We start from the raw sequence: 16,440 nt of genomic DNA on the forward strand, positions 1-16,440 counted from the left end.
AACATTAGCGCTTATAACAATATGGCTAATACACTTATGTGATTACTGTGATTTGTCTTGGTATCCAAAACGTACATTAGTGTTTTTTTTGTTTCATTTTACCTTTTATCTATACATATTGGTGCGGGATATGTAGTATTTATCACTTATAATTGTTTGAATTGTGTTACTGTATGTAAACACCTGCACTGCAACAATGTAGTTTCCCATCCATCCATCCATTTTCTGCCGCTTATTCCCGTTCGGGGTCGCGGGGGGCGCTGGCGCCTATCTCAGCTACAATCGGGCGGAAGGTGGACAAGTCGCCACCTCATCGCAGGGCCAACACAGATACAAGTATATCCTATCCTATACTGGGTAATATTCAGATCATGAAATGTGGAGGGAGTATTGTTGTTGCTTTTGGATGTTTTTATAGTGACGCACAATGTAATGACTCCAGTTAGCTCAATTGTTAGCGTTTACTTACGAGTTCATGTCTTTTATAAAGATTTAAATGATAGGCAACCTTCCAAAAAAAGTGCAGTCTCTTTACCATCACTAGTTAATAATATTACTGTTTTTAAATTGTATATGTTATAGCAGCATATTCACCACCACCTCCTTTTGCAGCACTAAAGTAACAGTTGCTGAAGTCCAGTGCCATGATGCTGCATGTAAAACAGCTTCTTGTAATATACAATATTGACCACAAGAGGGCGGCAGAACACTAAATTGGAGCAGTCCTTCCCCATACAGTCAAAGGTCAGGTGGGTTAGGGGTGAAAACTGTCCCAATGATGTCGCTCACCATGTCCAGCAGCTGGATGGCGTCCTGCATGCACTTAGAAGGGAGAGATGGGGGAGCGCACCGTGTCCGCCGAACCCGGGGAATAGTCTTCGGACTCTGATGTGAAGTCGGCGGGCGAGAGGACGGCATTAGCACCACGCGATGAGGAGGAGGAGCTGGCGCCATGCGGGAAGTGGGAGGCGAGATTAGCGTCGTGTTCCTGCTGCTGTCGCCGGAAAACTTGCTTTTCCTTATCAAGCGGAGTGTTCTGGAAGGGGAGCAAAGTCTTTATTAGAAACTGTGATGGCGTCCATCATCAACAGTGAAGCGAATCCCACGTACACTGATGACCATGACACCTGCAGTTGTAATGTTGCTCTTCAGTCCCGTGTTAAAGTGCTTCCTGATCCCCATGGCCACAGGGAGCTGCTGCTGGTTCTCGGACACGCCATCATCCTGTGCAAGCAAATACCCCGCACACCACTGCTGTGTTGTTTGTAAAATGCACACAACAAAAACCTCCAAAGTCTCCCTCAACTCACGTTGACCCAGGGGTGCTCCAGCGCTTGTGCGGCTGAGAGTCTTTGGTCCACGTCCACCTGCAGCATCCCGCTGATGAGAGCCTGAACAAAACACGCACGTTCATGTACAAGCACCGGTGGGTTCTGAAGGCTCCTGAGGAGCACAGACCTTGGCCGAGTCTGACACGTTGTCCCAGTGCGGCGCAGGGAACTCCAGATCACTCCTCAAGATGTGTTCCAACAGAACCTCCTGGTCCTCTCCACTGACGTGGGAATTAAAACACAACTTATTGGCAAAAGAGTGTATTTATTAAAGGAGTAAACATCTGGAAATAAGACTGTCAAAACAGAACTTTATATTTTCTTACTAGATGTAATTATTTTCCATTTTGACAGAAAAACTGAAGGCTGTCAAGTTAAAGGCCTACTGAAACCCAGTACTACCCACCACGCAGTCTGATAGTTTATATATCAATGATGAAATATTAATATTGCAACACATGCCAATACGGCCTTTTTAGTTTACTAAATTCCAATTTTAAATTTCCCGGGAGTTTCGTCTTCAAAACGTCGTGTAATGATGACCTGTGCGGAAGACGTCACGGGTTTTTAGGAAATATGAGCGCTGCGCACACACACAGCTAAATGTCGTTTGCGTTAACAGCAGAATTATACAGTTTTTTGGACATCTGTGTTGCTGAATTTTTGCAATTTGTTCAATTACTATTGGAGGAGTCAAAGTAGAAAGATGGAGTTGGGAAGCTTTATCCATTAGCCACACAAACACACGGTGATTCCTTGTTTAAAATTCCTGCAGGTGATACTTTCCTATGGATCAGAGCGCGGTCAAGAGAACATGGAACCCGAACACATGTCAACCAGCAGGTTTCGGTGAGAAAATTGTGGTTAAAAAGTCGCTTCTTACCGGAGAAAAGCTGAGCTTGTGCCGACCATAGCTGCCGTCGACTCCCCTGAGACACTGCGCGTCAACACACCCATGGAGACACCCTTCCGACTATCAGGTAATATTAAACTCACTAAAACACTAGCAACACAATAGAACGATAAGGGATTTCCCAGAATTAACCTAGTAAATGTGTCTAAAAACATCGGAGTCCGTCCCAATGCAATTGCGTTTTTTTTTTCTAGTCCGTCGCTATCAATATCCTCAAACACAAATCTTTCATCCTCGCTCAAATTAATGGGGAAATTGTTGTTGTCCCGGTCCGAATAGCACTTTTTGTTGGAGGCTCCCATTAAAAACAATGTGAATATGTGAGGAGCCATCAAACATGTGACGTCATTGTCTGCGACTTCAGGCAGAGGCAGGGCATTTCTCTTAGCACCGAAAGTTGCAAACTTTATTGTAGATGTTCTCTACTAAATCCTTTTAGCAAAAATATGGCAAGATCGCGAAATGATCAAGTATGACACATAGAATAGACCTGCTATCCCCGTTTAAATAAGAAAATCTCATTTCAGTAGGCCTTTAATTACTTACTTTATGGTAACATCAAAAGAAAGTTTTTTTTTTAACTCTTAAAAACTACTGCATCAATCATGTATGCATGCAGAGTACAGACTCATCAGGAAGTAATTGCATTTGTGTCAAAATATTGGGGTCTTTCCTAAAACTAATTTCAATTATGCAAGCAAGTAAAAATTTGAGATTATTCATGATTAATCTGATTAGAACATTTAGTCATTTGACAGCACTAAAAATATATGCAATTGCATATCTTTTCAACTTTAATATCTAATAATACAACAAATATATATTCCAAACATTGTTTTAAATATACAAATATCTGCTTGACTTATGATTCGTGAATCATACGGTTATTCGAGAAAGTGTACACTCAAAATTTTTTAACCGAAAACCTGTTGCTCATTCGCCAGAATTTTAGCATTAAAAAAACAACTGTTACCATTTTTCCATTAAAATGTTATGCAGTAAAAATATTGTAAATTTTACAGTAAAATTATGGCCACTGAACTAGCAGTTCAGTGGCCAATATAATGATATTGGCCACTGAACCAATATAATGATATTGGCTAATATTGTGGCCAATATAATGATATTGGATAATATAATGAGGCCGACTCCTTTATATCCTTTATATTTGTATATTATTCCGTGTAACAAACGGTTTTCTGAGGGCAGCCATAACTTCAAAGTGGCCCTCAATGAAACATCCATGTGTTAAAGAGTCAGGATGCAGAGGCACCTACCAACTGAAGGGCGGGAAGCCACACAGCAGAATGTAAGTGATGACACCGGCAGCCCAAATGTCCACCTTCAGGCCATATCTGGTATGGAACAGAGAATACACTTGACCACAACATTAGGTACACTTGCATCCATTATTGTCAAAAGATCGCTGCACTCCGTCATATTAGGACATGTTTTCAATATTTCGGTTACTTTACAATCATGTTTTTTAAAATGCATTCATTTTTTGGGGGCGGGCTGTCACAGACAGACAATAGGGCTGGCACTACCTGCCTATCAAAACACATGATAATGGGACAGTCTGAATGCAGATTTTTGTTACAACTCTGTCCAGCAGACGATGGTACCCACTGTGACTGCTTCTTAAAGGGGAACATTGTCACCAGACCTATGTAAGTGTCAATATATACCTTGATGTTGCAGAAAAAAGACCATATATTTTTTTTACCGATTTCCGAACTCTAAATGGGTGAATTTTGGCGAATTAAACGCCTTTCGCCTTTCGCTCTCGGAGCGTTGTGACGTCACCTAGGTAGTCAATCCGCCATTTTCTCAAACACATTATAAACATCGGTTCAAATCAGCTCTGTTATTTAACGTTTTTTCGACTCTTTTCCGTACCTTGGAGACATCATGCCTCGTCGGTGTGTTGTCGGAGGGTATAACAACACGATCAGGGATTCAAGTTGATTTACGTGGAGTGTGCATTGATTAGCACGGCATGCTAATCGATGCTAGCTGTATGTACATTTGTAGTTATATTTGCATCCAGCCTTTCCCTCCATACACATTTAATGCCAAACAAACACTTACCAATTGACGCATTTAAGTTGCTCCAGTGTCACAAGATCCGAAAGTCCCGATCGTTTGGTCTGCATATTTTACCGGCGATGCTAAGGCAGACATGGCCGAATAGCGTTAATAGCTATTCGCTCAATAGCTTCAGTTTCTTTTTCAATTTCATTTTTGCTATCTGCCTCCATACTCCAACCATCCGTTTCAATACATGCGTAATCTGTTGAATCGCTTAAGCCGCTGAAATCCGAGTCTGAATCCGAGCTAATGTCACTATATCTTGCTGTGCTATCAGCCATGTTTGTTTGTATTGGCATCACTGGATGACGTCACAGGAAAATGGACGGTGGCTGCACAGATAGCGAAAATCAGGCACTTTAAAGCCTTTTTTCCAGATATTCCATGATTGGTAAAATTTTGAAAAAAACTTCAAAAAATAAAATAAGCCACAGGGAACTGATTTTTATTGGTTTTAACCCTTCTGAAATTGTGATAATGTTCCCCTTTAACCATCCTTATACAAACATGTTATGCATCCCTCTAGATAGCATTTTTGTTTCAACCAGCAGGTGACAAATTTAGAAGAGACTTTTGGAGACCGACATGAAAACATATCGCTCTTCTCACCTAAAAGCCCTAAGTTAGCCCTGTTTTGTTTGTGACTTTAAAAAACCCAGACAAAAACAAATAACAGAAGAAAGGCAGCGGCTGCGGCGATGACCAAGAAGAACGCGGAGTTGGAATATAATTACAACACTTTATGCACATATTTATATACATATTTATACAATATTTACATACTTATATAATATGTAACTACAAGCTCCATTCAGAGACAGAGTCCCATTGCTTTTATGAGCGGTCGAGCGAGTCAAAAGCCGAAAAAAATAAATAAATAAAAAAAATAAATAAATAAATGTATTTTATTTATTTTTTTTAATTTGTGGCGGCCGTAATTCTTTTCGTAAATGAATGTGTGGGAAAACCTGGGTGTTTTTTTTGTCAAAATGATGCATAGATTATGTTTTACAGATCATCTTCGAGCCTCTTACTGACAGTCACTTCCGGATGCGCTGTTATGTAGGCGGTCTTTTTTACGTTGCACACCTCCGGCAGCATCTTCTCCCCGTCATCTTTGTTGTAGCGGTGTAGTGTGCAAGGACAGTAGGGAAAGAAGTGTCAAAATATGAAGCTAACTATTTTAATGACATTCAAAACCAATTTAACCCGCATACTTTGACTATTCGTTATGCGGCCTTTGGTGGAAAAAGTCTGGACACCCCTATTCTAAATATTTTTGTAATTAGTCACTTGTTGTCTCTGCCATGGCGTCCATTACGTTTCCATGCCAATGCAATTAGGCATCATTATGTCAAAACCCACCATCGCCACAAATATATTGCAGTCCTGTGTCATCTTTATAAAAGGATGAGTTTACGATCTAGGTCCTCTATTGGTTCTTATTCAGACGCCTATGTTGTGCATTTTTAGGTTCTGGATTAAATGTCTCATCTATCATGTATCAGAGTTAGACTCACCCTTTCTCGGCGATGATCTCAGGTGCTACGTAGGTCGGCGTGCCACACACAGTGTAGAGGTAACCATTGACAACGGTGGCCAGGCCAAAGTCTCCCAGCTTGAGAGATTTACTGCCGTCAGGGTGCTGGTAGACCTGTGAAGAAAATAAGCAGCTTTGGGGCATCACTGTGGGCTCAATGGGTGCAAATTTATTTTTTTGTTTTTATTGAGATTGTTGTTCACCAGCAGGTTCTCGGGTTTGATGTCTCTGTGCACGATGTTGAGACTGTGCAGGTACTTGATGGCGCTCGCCAGATTGAACAGCATACAGCTGGCGTCCCTCTCCGTGTATTTGTTAGAGGAGGTGATGGCGTCAAAGAGGTCGCCACCCTTGAATGACATTTAGTAATGGGAAATGAGGTTGAGTTAGGGCTGCACAAATGTGGTAATCTAATTGGAATAATGGGGTTCCTTAACTGTGTTAAATAAATGTTATCCATATATTGCAAGCCAAATCTTTGTTTTTGTCCTTTATTATAATAACACATCATGATGGTTTTAGCTCTTATTTATTACACGGCGGACTCTTTGGGCACCTCACAATTTGATTACGATTCAGGGGCTACGATTTCATTAGAATTTTTTTTTTTTGGCGTCTTTATTTTATTGTATATAATTATTATATTGACTATTGTTTGCATATTGTATGTTATTTATATATTCAGTTATCAATAATATGCATAAAGGGCTTCTTCTTTGTTAGTGTGCATATCATAGATTCACATGGTGTATTAGACATAATTTTAAAAGCAATTATCTTGAAAACTACTATTTCTAGCTCAATGAAATTGAACAGTTTAGGTATTGAACATACGTTTATTCTGAAACCGATTTCATAAGTGTTCAATATGTGCACTACCTGTGAGACGGCACACATCCAGTCCGTAGTGGAGACTCTGCTCAGATGAACTCTGCTTGAGTTCATTCATTCTAGCACAGGGGTCGGCAACCCGCGGCTCGGGAGCCGCATGCGGCTCTTTGATCACTCTGATGTGGCTCAGCTGCATACTTGCCGACCCCCCCATTTTTCCGGGAAGTTTCCGGATTTCAATGCCTCTCCCTGAAATCTACCACCAAACCTCTGTGCGTCGGTTGAGGTGGGCGGGGTTGGGGGGGCAGGGGTGTATAATGTTAGAGATGCATGGGATTCTGGGTATTTGTTTTATTGTCTTTATGTTGTGTTAGGGTGCGGATGTTATCCCGAAATGTGTTTGTCATTCTTGTTTTGTGTGCGTTCACAGTGTGGCCCATATTAGTAAGAGTGTTAAAGTTGTTTATTCGGCCACCCTCAGTGTGACCTGTATGGCTGCTGAACAAGTATGCCTTGCAGTCACCTACGTGTGTCTGCAGAAGCCACATACAATATGTAAATGGGCTGACAAACTATTTGTTACGTTTGTAGAGGGTGTTAAGCGCAAAGTCCTCACAGAACGCCCTTAATATTGTCGTTTGGATGAAAATCAGCAGACATTCGAGAGAACAGTTGCCCTGAAATTTGGGAGTCTCACGGATAAATTGGGATGGTTGGCAATTGTGAGGTTGTCAAGCGGCATTCAATTAAAACTCGTGGGCCGCACTAATATTAAATTTTTATATAAAGTTGCGGGCCGCATGTCCGAGACCCCTGGTTTATACATAGCACAAAGTATAAAAAAAACTTTGTAGGCTGTGTTACTTCATTTTAAAATTTCAAAAGAGTTTTGTGTTTCCCATTGTTTTCTTTATTTTGTGAAACGGGTAAAAATGGCTCTTTGAGTGGTAAATGTTGCCGACCCCTGTTCTAGCATGAGGGGGACAGAAAGAAAGTCTTGATCTGTTCCTATACATCCTGTGAAAATGTGAGGTTATTTGAACAAAAGTTGCCAAAACGATTGGCCTGCAAAAAATTGTTTTTCTGGGACACCCTGTATATATGGAAGACTAGATGCGTGACAACTGTAGACGCTTGCTGAGGGATAAAATAAATAAACGTCTCTACTTGATTAAAATTTGATTAATTGTGCAGCCTTAGTTTTGAGAATTGTGTATCCTTTTTTTGTTGACAAGTGACACAAATTTTAGAAAAAGAGAAACATACCTTAACCAACTCCATGACGAGATAAAGTTCATTGCCGGTGTCCACTTCTTCAATTAACAGTACAATGTTGGGATGCTTGACGCGTCGGAGAATGGACACCTCGCTCTGGATCATGTGTTCCTGCATGGTGTAGAAAATTCAAACATGGATATCAATAATGAGAAGCGTACTCAAAGAAGTGCTAACCTTCTCTAGGCTCGCTCTTCTGATAGTAAAAAAAAAAAAGTCCTGAATCCAGACAACCGTCCGGATCAGTCACCAAATGTAATAACTTGTTCCTTATCCCATTTCTGACAATGGTAAATGAAAACTCATCCACTGTCTTTGTGGGGCTGAAGTATAATTTTAATTTTGAGTTAGTTTGCAAACAAACAAACCAACGGCCACGATTACATAAACTCCTGGCGGACGTAATATTAATAACAGCGGATAGTAGCACAGACGTTATGTGTTCTCACTTGCACCTTTCCTCTGCACTTCTCCTTGCTGATGATCTTGAGGGCATATTCTCTCCCAGTGGATCTCTCAACACACTCCCGCACCACAGCAAAGTTCCCGCTCCCCAAAGTGCGCCCCACTTTGTACCTCTCTGCTATGGCGACAGGGACGGTGGTCTCGTCCATGGGCTCAGCTATGTGAGGGGAAAATACACAATTTCATATTCAATGTCTAAACACCTAGTCCAGTGGTGTCAAACTTATTTTCATTGACATATAATATTTGAATTTGCCTATCCATTAGATTTGTTTTTTTAATGTAGGCTAAACTGTAAACAAAATCTGTAGATTTTACAGTAAAAAACTTCCAGAATTTTACTGTAAAACATACCGTTTTTACAACATATTACGGTAAATGGAAAACGGTACCACTGCTTTTTTAGGGAATAAAATGGCAGTTAAGTCGCCAGAATTTTACTGTAAAATGTAAGAAAAAAAGTATTTTACAACATACTGTGTAACTGTAAATAGAAAAACAGTACCACTGTTTTGTTTTTTTTATTCTGCCAACTGAGCTTCCAGTCTTTTACCGTGAAAAAAAGTGGCACTGTTTCTACATTTACACTAATACACCGTAAAAACCACCATAGATTTTAAGGTTAAAAAAAAACTGGCAGCTCAGTCGACCGTAAAAAAAACCAGAGGTAGAGTTTTGTCGATTTACAGTAATGTTGTAAAAAACACAGTTAATTTTACACTAAAATGTATTGTCATTTTTACAGTGAACAATTCGATGGATACTGTATTTCCTTGAATAGCCGCCGGGACACTAATTAATTTAAAACCTCTTCTCACTCCTGCGCTTATTCAAGGCATGCGGTAAAAGTAAGCAGGCGCTAATAATTTTAAAACCTCTTCTCACCCCGGCGCTTACCAATGGCATGCAGTAGAAAATTGAGTGTGACATAAAAAAAATAATAATAATCATTCTTCAGCGGCCGCGGCCCGGTGGTTGGGGACCACTGCTCTACAACATGTCTTCGCGCCCACCTTTACACCATGCTATCTGCGTGCCGGTCGGACGCATGCATGTCGCTGCTTCTCATACGAGATTGCAATGCATACTTGGTCAACAGCCATACCTTTTACACTGATGGTTGTGATATAAACAACTTTAACACTGTTACTAATATGCGCCACACTCTGTGAACCCACACCAAACACATTTCTGGAGAACATTGGCTCCGTAACACATTATGAACGCAACATAGGAATTACCCAGAATTCCAATGCATCCATGACTCTTGGCTATTATATACACGCGCCCCCAGCCCTGCCCACCTCAACCGGCGCACGGAGAGGGGGGGGTGAATGCTAGCGGGGTGTATGATATAGCCAAGAGTCATGGATGCATTGGAATTCCGGGTAATCCTTATGTTGCGTTTAAAATGTGTTTACAGAGCCAATGTTCTCCAGAAATGTGTTTGGTGTGGGTTCACAAAGTGTGGCGCATATTAGATAAGATTAGATTAGATAGTACTTTATTTATTCCGTCAGGAGAGTTCCTTCAGGAAAATTACAATTTTCAACACAATCCCATTCAAGATCAGACAAACATTACAGGGAGACAGAACAGGATCGCTGACGGGTCTGCCGGCTTCCAGCGCCCCTTACAAAAAAGATGACATACAGGTAAACATGGGGGGCGGGGGGAAGAAAAGAATAGAAGATTAAAATAAAATTAAAAAAATCGGTCTTAGCCCGGGCCCTGGAGTGGGGGTGCAGACTGAGGCCAAGGGAAAAAAAACAAAAAAACAACAACTCATAGTCATAGTACACATCCCTCTTACATGTGTGTAAGAGGGAAACATCAAACTTCAAAGAACACAGAGGACATTAAAGACATTAAAGCAGCAGATACAACCAGACACTTCTACATACAGCTATGAATAAAAAGTAAAATAAACATATACACTGTGGTGGCCTCTGCGGTGTTCCACGCCATTGTCCGCTGGGGAGGAGGGAGCATGGCCAGAGACAGAAGCAGACCCAACAAAGCAACCAAGACAGCCGACTCCACTCTCGGCCAATGTCCAGTCCGCATGGATGAGCGAGGATACGTCCAAGTTGACTGATGTGTCCGACACCTGCTCACCCAGTCGAGACACCGCGAAGCCTCTCCGTCCCAGCGCTCAGTGCTAGCTCCGCAGCCCTGTCCCCTCATCCGCATCTCCTCCAGTCCCTCCAAACAGACTCCGGTGTAGCAGAGACCCAGCAGCTGGTCTCCATGGCCAAAAGGCTCCCGGGAGGCAGATCCAAAAGTCCACAAAAAAAGCACCACAGAGGTCACGAAAGTGCCACCCCTTGTCACACAGTCCCAAAGGGTCCCGGACCAAAATGCAAAAAAATATAATAACACATGAAAACAAGAGGGAAACACAAAAGGATGACACAAGAGCACAGAGCTCCTGCCTACAGCAGCCACTACAGCAGCGCCATCTTGGAGAAAAAAAAAAAAAAAAAGTAAGAGTGTTAAAGACAAGTTGTTTTATATCACAACCATCAGTGTGATCTGTATGGCTGTGCAACAAGACCCCTGGTTTACACATAGTAAATGCAAAAAAAACCTCCGACGCCATTTTGGAAATGACGACAGGGGAAGCATCACTCGTGACGTCACGACTTTGACCCGGCAGTATAAGTAAGCATGCGCTAATAAATTTGGGGAGCGAGTTCGACCTGGCAGTAATTCAAGGCAGGCGCATATTACATGCCCGGTGGCTATTCAAGGAAATATGGTAACTTGCTTTGAAGTCATAAATCAAGCAGATAATGTATCCATCCATTTTCTACTGCTTGTCCCTCTTAGGGTCAAGCTGCATTCGGTCAGAAAGCGGGGTGCAAACTGGACAAGTCCCCACCTCATCGCAGGGCCAACACAGATAGATTTTTATTTCATTTTAACAAAAAAATGCAATTTTGAATAATATTCAAGTTTAAAATGTATTAAATTTCATGTAGCACATATGTTTTCTGTCAAAATGACAAGAACAAATACATTAAATAAGATTACTTTATAGACGCATGCTATTTCCTGGCTTCTGCAGGCCATTTAAAATGATGTTGCAGGCCTTGAGTTTGACAGTTGTGACCTCACCTTCGATGCTGGGTCCGTCTCCTTCATCCATGGAGCTGCACACCTTGATGGAGGCTAAAGAGAGTGACGAACTGCTGTGCTGAGAACCCTACAAAAAAGAAGAAGACGACGATGGTAAAATTGTGATCTGGTGCTATAACAAAACGGTGTGTTTGACCTGATGTCTCCTGAGGCTTGCAGGACTAGTCGGAGAGCGACAGGGGGATTTTCCAGACCGAGGGGTTGACAGCTGGCTTCCTGCTGTCCCGTTAACTGTTGGGTAGGACAACAATTAAAAATTAAAATTCAGATGTAAATTGAAATTTCAACAAGTTTTGCTTTCTCGACATCCTGCCTTTGTCTCACCAGAGCCAGTAGATGAGGGAGACTTGCTCCTGCGGGACATTCCGCCACTTCTTGGAGAATAGCGGCCGTGCACAGACGGAAGTCGACCGTAGGATGAAGACTTTGCCACCCTGCAGTCTGTAAAGTAAAGAAACCAATAAGGAAGCTGTGAGTTTACCTTTTAATGGCAATTACAGTTATATGTTCTGCATTAGTCTAGTGATGTGTATTTTCGATATTGCTGCCAAATCAAACTTTTGTAAATATAATGGTGCTTAAACTGCGTCTGAAACGGTACTTGGAACTTGGTACTTAAATGGAAAACATACGCCTTAAATGGAAAACATGCACCTTGTTTACTTTTGCAAATTTTTGTGACACACAAGTTCAACAAATGAAGTTTACCACTACAAAATAAAATCTGCAACTCATTTTAATAATCATCGCAGCAAAAAACAAAAACATAAAATTTGGGGAAAAAAATGTTGTGCTTGTGATATTCTGTTGATGATCAGAATTCTAACGTTCATGAATGCACCTTGTTTGTCGACAGTAATGGTTGCATTATGAGAGAGTTGTGCAGCTGCTGTGAGGAGTGCGGCAATAAAGTGTAAAAAAAATGTCAGACTACAGAATGCCTCTGTCAGGTCGCTATTTAATTTACAAGATGTTACTTTTACACAATATCACAATTAAAATTTGCACTTGTTACAGGTGGCTGAGTCTGCATTCATTTAGCCCCGAAAAGAGGCATAATAATACTAATACTAATACTAATAATAATAATAATAATAATAATCTGGATGCAAGGTTAAGCAAACCTTGTTTTCGGTCTTGGGCTGCAACTAACGATTATTTCATTAGTCAACGATTATCTTAACGACTCGTCGATTGATCGGATAATAAAGCGTACACATTTTAATGGCTGTAATTTTTCCATCAACTTCTAAATGCAGCTTAAGTTATTTTAAGCAAGTGCTTACGAACAACAAAAAGGACTCATTCATAAATATGTATTTTTACTGTAATTGTGCTGCTAATTCAACTATTAGAAAAATGTTTATGTTGTTCATTTAAAAGAAAGGAAAGGCAAAAAAACTATTAACCTTGTTTATATATTTGCAAAACAGTCATAACAGTAAACACACACATATATATATATATATATATATATATATATATATATATATATATATATATACATATATATATATATATATATATATATTTACACTTGGGGTGTAACGGTACGTGTATTTGTATTGAACCGTTTCGGTATGGGGGTTTCCCTTCGGTACGAGGGTGTATCGAACGAGTTTGTAAACTCAAGTTTTAACAAGCTGCTCTGCTTTCTGCCTCTGTCTGAGCAGTGAGCACCTGGCATTGTCCCGCCCACACAACCATCTGATTGGTTACATACAAAGCCAATCAGCAGTGCGTATTCAGAGCGATTTAACAGCAAATCAGCAGTGCGTATTCCGAACGCATGTTGTATATGCTTCGTTGTCGAAGCAGATATGTGCGTTTAGCAGTGGACAGCGTACCCTCCCCAAAATTATTAAAAACACTTTCCAGTCACAACTATTACAAACATCACTATGAGCCCGTTGAAATTCTAGAAACTTAAACTGCAGCTCAGCTTGCTCACAGTTCTGGTTTGAGGTGATGTGAAGGCTAATTTATCTTTTAGCGTTACGTTTGCTCATTTTTCTGTGTGTGTGTGTGTGTGTGTGTGTGTGTGTGTGTGTTAGGGGCAGCAAAGCCCTGTCTGTCTGTTATTTCACATGAACTAACATGAACTCCATAGATATCAGGAATGAGTAGTCCCTCCTATTGCAGTTGTACTATTTTTCAGCAATAGTTACATGAATCATACGTAATGTAGCAGCCTAGTTTTGAATGGCAGGGTGCCTGCAATCACATTTTGACAAAATTATAACATTTACATAATAAAAGTCAACTACAGGCTTCCCAAATGCTGTAATAAATTAAGCATGATGAGTTGACTTGAAACTGTTTAATGTTGCACTTTTTATATGTAGAAGAAAGATGTTGTCATTTTATTTAATTAAAGCAACAACTTGAGGCAGTTAAATGTGGATTAACGTGGGCAGAATTATTATAGTGTTCCCAATGTTAAAAGGATAAAGCCATTGTTTACAAATTTGGTAAATAAATAACCAAAAAATGTATATTTGGTTGTTTTCTTACTGTACCGAAAATGAACTGAACCGTGACCTCTAAACCGAGGTACATACCGAACCAAAATTTTTGTGTACCGTTACACCCCTAATATACACACATATATATATATATATATATATATATATATATATATATATATATATATATTATTTTTTAATCTTTTTATGGCTGTTAAGTAGAGGAGACACGGACATTAGCATGGATCTACAGTACGTCAGTTTTATTTATCATATATGCAACTGCGTCACAGCGTACACATCAGTTGCGGTCCTTTAACAACCGCCTTTTTTTTAGGAATTAAAGTAAGTAAGTATATATATATCCTGTATATATATAAAGCCTATTATTTGCACACTATTGGCTATTGATGCACCGGAATTCGGCTGTCGTAAGCAATTCATACGCGACTGTCTGTAGCGGACGCTGCATGTATCCAAGATATACCCGCAGACAGCAATCTACATAATGTGCAATGTGCAAACATTGAAAAGACGGTAAGAAGACAAGGACAGAAAATGCAGTTGGAGCAGCAGCGTGAAGCAGATGGGATGTCAGGGTCGCTGTTCGTCGCATGCATTGAGCGATAGACGTAAAGAGTCTCCAAACACAAATAGTCTTCAATAACACCAGAAAAATATGCTAAATGTGTTGCCAGTTGTTTTTATTAAAGAAAAATCACTAAAAGAATTGAAGAAGTCTCTAAAAACTTGAAAAATTATCCAAGTAAAGTGTACAATAAGCAGCAGCAATCAAAAAATAGAGCAAATCAATATAAACAAAAAAAAGGTTTTTTAATTGGTAATACCAGAGATTAGTTTTTAAAAATATGCAAAACTATTTTAAAGAAAATACATGCATCATTGCAGATTAGGCAAATTATACAATGACATCATGTTGACTACGCCCCAACCGCCACAGGTGTTTTGGCAATTTGGGGTAAACCCTGCTTGCTGTATGTTAATGTCATGTTTCATTTAACAATAGAGTATAAAAATACAAATAATAATAATAATAATAATAAAGTCCTACCTTGTCACGTCATGCTTCAAAACAGACAACAATTAAGCATATTTTATATATAACTTGCCTAAATAAAGTGGTGAATTGAGTCGTATTTATGTCTTGTACTGTGTGTATGTCAGTGCAGTATTTGTCTTCTTTTTGTGGCGATTAATAAATATTAACATCTAGCAGGGCTTCCATTTCTGGGTTAAAGGTGAACTCTGCTAACAACATGGCGGTAAATCTTGGCGCTACTGTATCTTAACCGCTAAAATCAATCAATCAATCATTCAATCAATGTTTATTTATATAGCCCCAAATCACAAATGTCTCAAAGGACTGCACAAATCATTACGACTACAACATCCTCGGAAGAACCCACAAAAGGGCAAGGAAAACTCACACCCAGTGGGCAGGGAGAATTCACATCCAGTGGGACGCCAATCAAATTGAACAACTTTTTGATGCACTACATCTTCAACTCTCATCAATGACACATCTCCATTGGTGAGTACTGTCAAAAGACCAGATGTAGCAGTATTGGTGCGCCACTTAATACAAGACTGTTATCAGCCATCAACAGCTGTACGGGCAATGCTAAGTGGATTTGAACTCCAGTGATTCAAGGATACATTTAATCTTAGACACCAATGGCAGCTCCACATAACAATGGTGAGACTTGTGAGCCATGTGGACTGACAACACAGAATGTTAACAACATGGCTAATGATCGTAGATGCAACTGTCAAGTTGACAAAGTTTTTGGCGCGCACACGGCCAGAGGAATTACCCAGAACGGGATGAAATATTTTCATGTATTGGCCGTGTCTTAGTGACCGGGCGACAGCCTTAGCAATGACACGCGGGGGACCCATTGTAATCTACAGGAGAACACACTCAAGGTTACTATATTAGGTACTGTATTTTTCGGAGTATAAGTCGCTCCGGAGGATAAGTCGCACCTGCCGAAAATGCATAATAAAGAAGAAAAAAAACATATATAAATCGCACTGGAGTATAAGTCACATTTTTGGGGGAAATTTATTTGATAAAACCCAACACCAAGAATAGACAATTGAAAGGCAATTTAAAATAAATAAAAAATAGTGAACAACAGGCTGAATAAGTGTACGCTATATGACGCATAAATAACCAACCGAGAAGGTGCCTGGTATGTTAACGTAACATATTATGGTAAGAGTCATTCAAAAAACTATAACATATAGAACATGCTATACATTTACCAAACAATCTGTCACTCATAATTGCTAATTCCCATGAAATCTTATACGTCTAGTCTCTTACGTGAATAAGCTAAATAATATTATTTGATATTTTACGGT

At 40.0% G+C, this 16,440-nt stretch overlaps 1 protein-coding gene across 4 annotated transcripts in view; it reads right to left on the bottom strand.

The window, feature by feature from the left end:
* LOC133536840 (serine/threonine-protein kinase DCLK1-like) overlaps nucleotides 1–16,440 on the bottom strand; it is a 29,891-nt gene that overhangs the window by 1,548 nt on the left and 11,903 nt on the right. Inside the window, exons 5-16 of one of the 4 annotated variants that reach the window (XM_061877472.1) lie at nucleotides 11,912–12,028; nucleotides 11,724–11,818; nucleotides 11,567–11,654; nucleotides 8,437–8,603; nucleotides 7,973–8,092; nucleotides 6,079–6,225; nucleotides 5,856–5,989; nucleotides 3,522–3,599; nucleotides 1,459–1,552; nucleotides 1,311–1,391; nucleotides 1,111–1,251; nucleotides 1–1,036 (exon numbers count right to left, since the gene is read on the bottom strand). The exon at nucleotides 1–1,036 is cut by the window's left edge and continues 1,548 nt beyond it. In XM_061877472.1, the coding sequence (XP_061733456.1) occupies nucleotides 824–1,036; nucleotides 1,111–1,251; nucleotides 1,311–1,391; nucleotides 1,459–1,552; nucleotides 3,522–3,599; nucleotides 5,856–5,989; nucleotides 6,079–6,225; nucleotides 7,973–8,092; nucleotides 8,437–8,603; nucleotides 11,567–11,654; nucleotides 11,724–11,818; nucleotides 11,912–12,028 (1,475 nt within the window). In that variant the 3' untranslated portion in view covers nucleotides 1–823. Of the gene's footprint in view, nucleotides 1,037–1,110; nucleotides 1,252–1,310; nucleotides 1,392–1,458; nucleotides 1,553–3,521; nucleotides 3,600–5,855; nucleotides 5,990–6,078; nucleotides 6,226–7,972; nucleotides 8,093–8,430; nucleotides 8,604–11,566; nucleotides 11,655–11,723; nucleotides 11,819–11,911; nucleotides 12,029–16,440 lie in introns of all 4 variants that reach the window. The other 3 variants (XM_061877474.1, XM_061877471.1, XM_061877475.1) reach the window with 3 other exon arrangements.

Source organism: Nerophis ophidion, linkage group LG18 (genome assembly GCF_033978795.1).
Source record: "Nerophis ophidion isolate RoL-2023_Sa linkage group LG18, RoL_Noph_v1.0, whole genome shotgun sequence".
Taxonomy (NCBI): domain Eukaryota; kingdom Metazoa; phylum Chordata; class Actinopteri; order Syngnathiformes; family Syngnathidae; genus Nerophis; species Nerophis ophidion.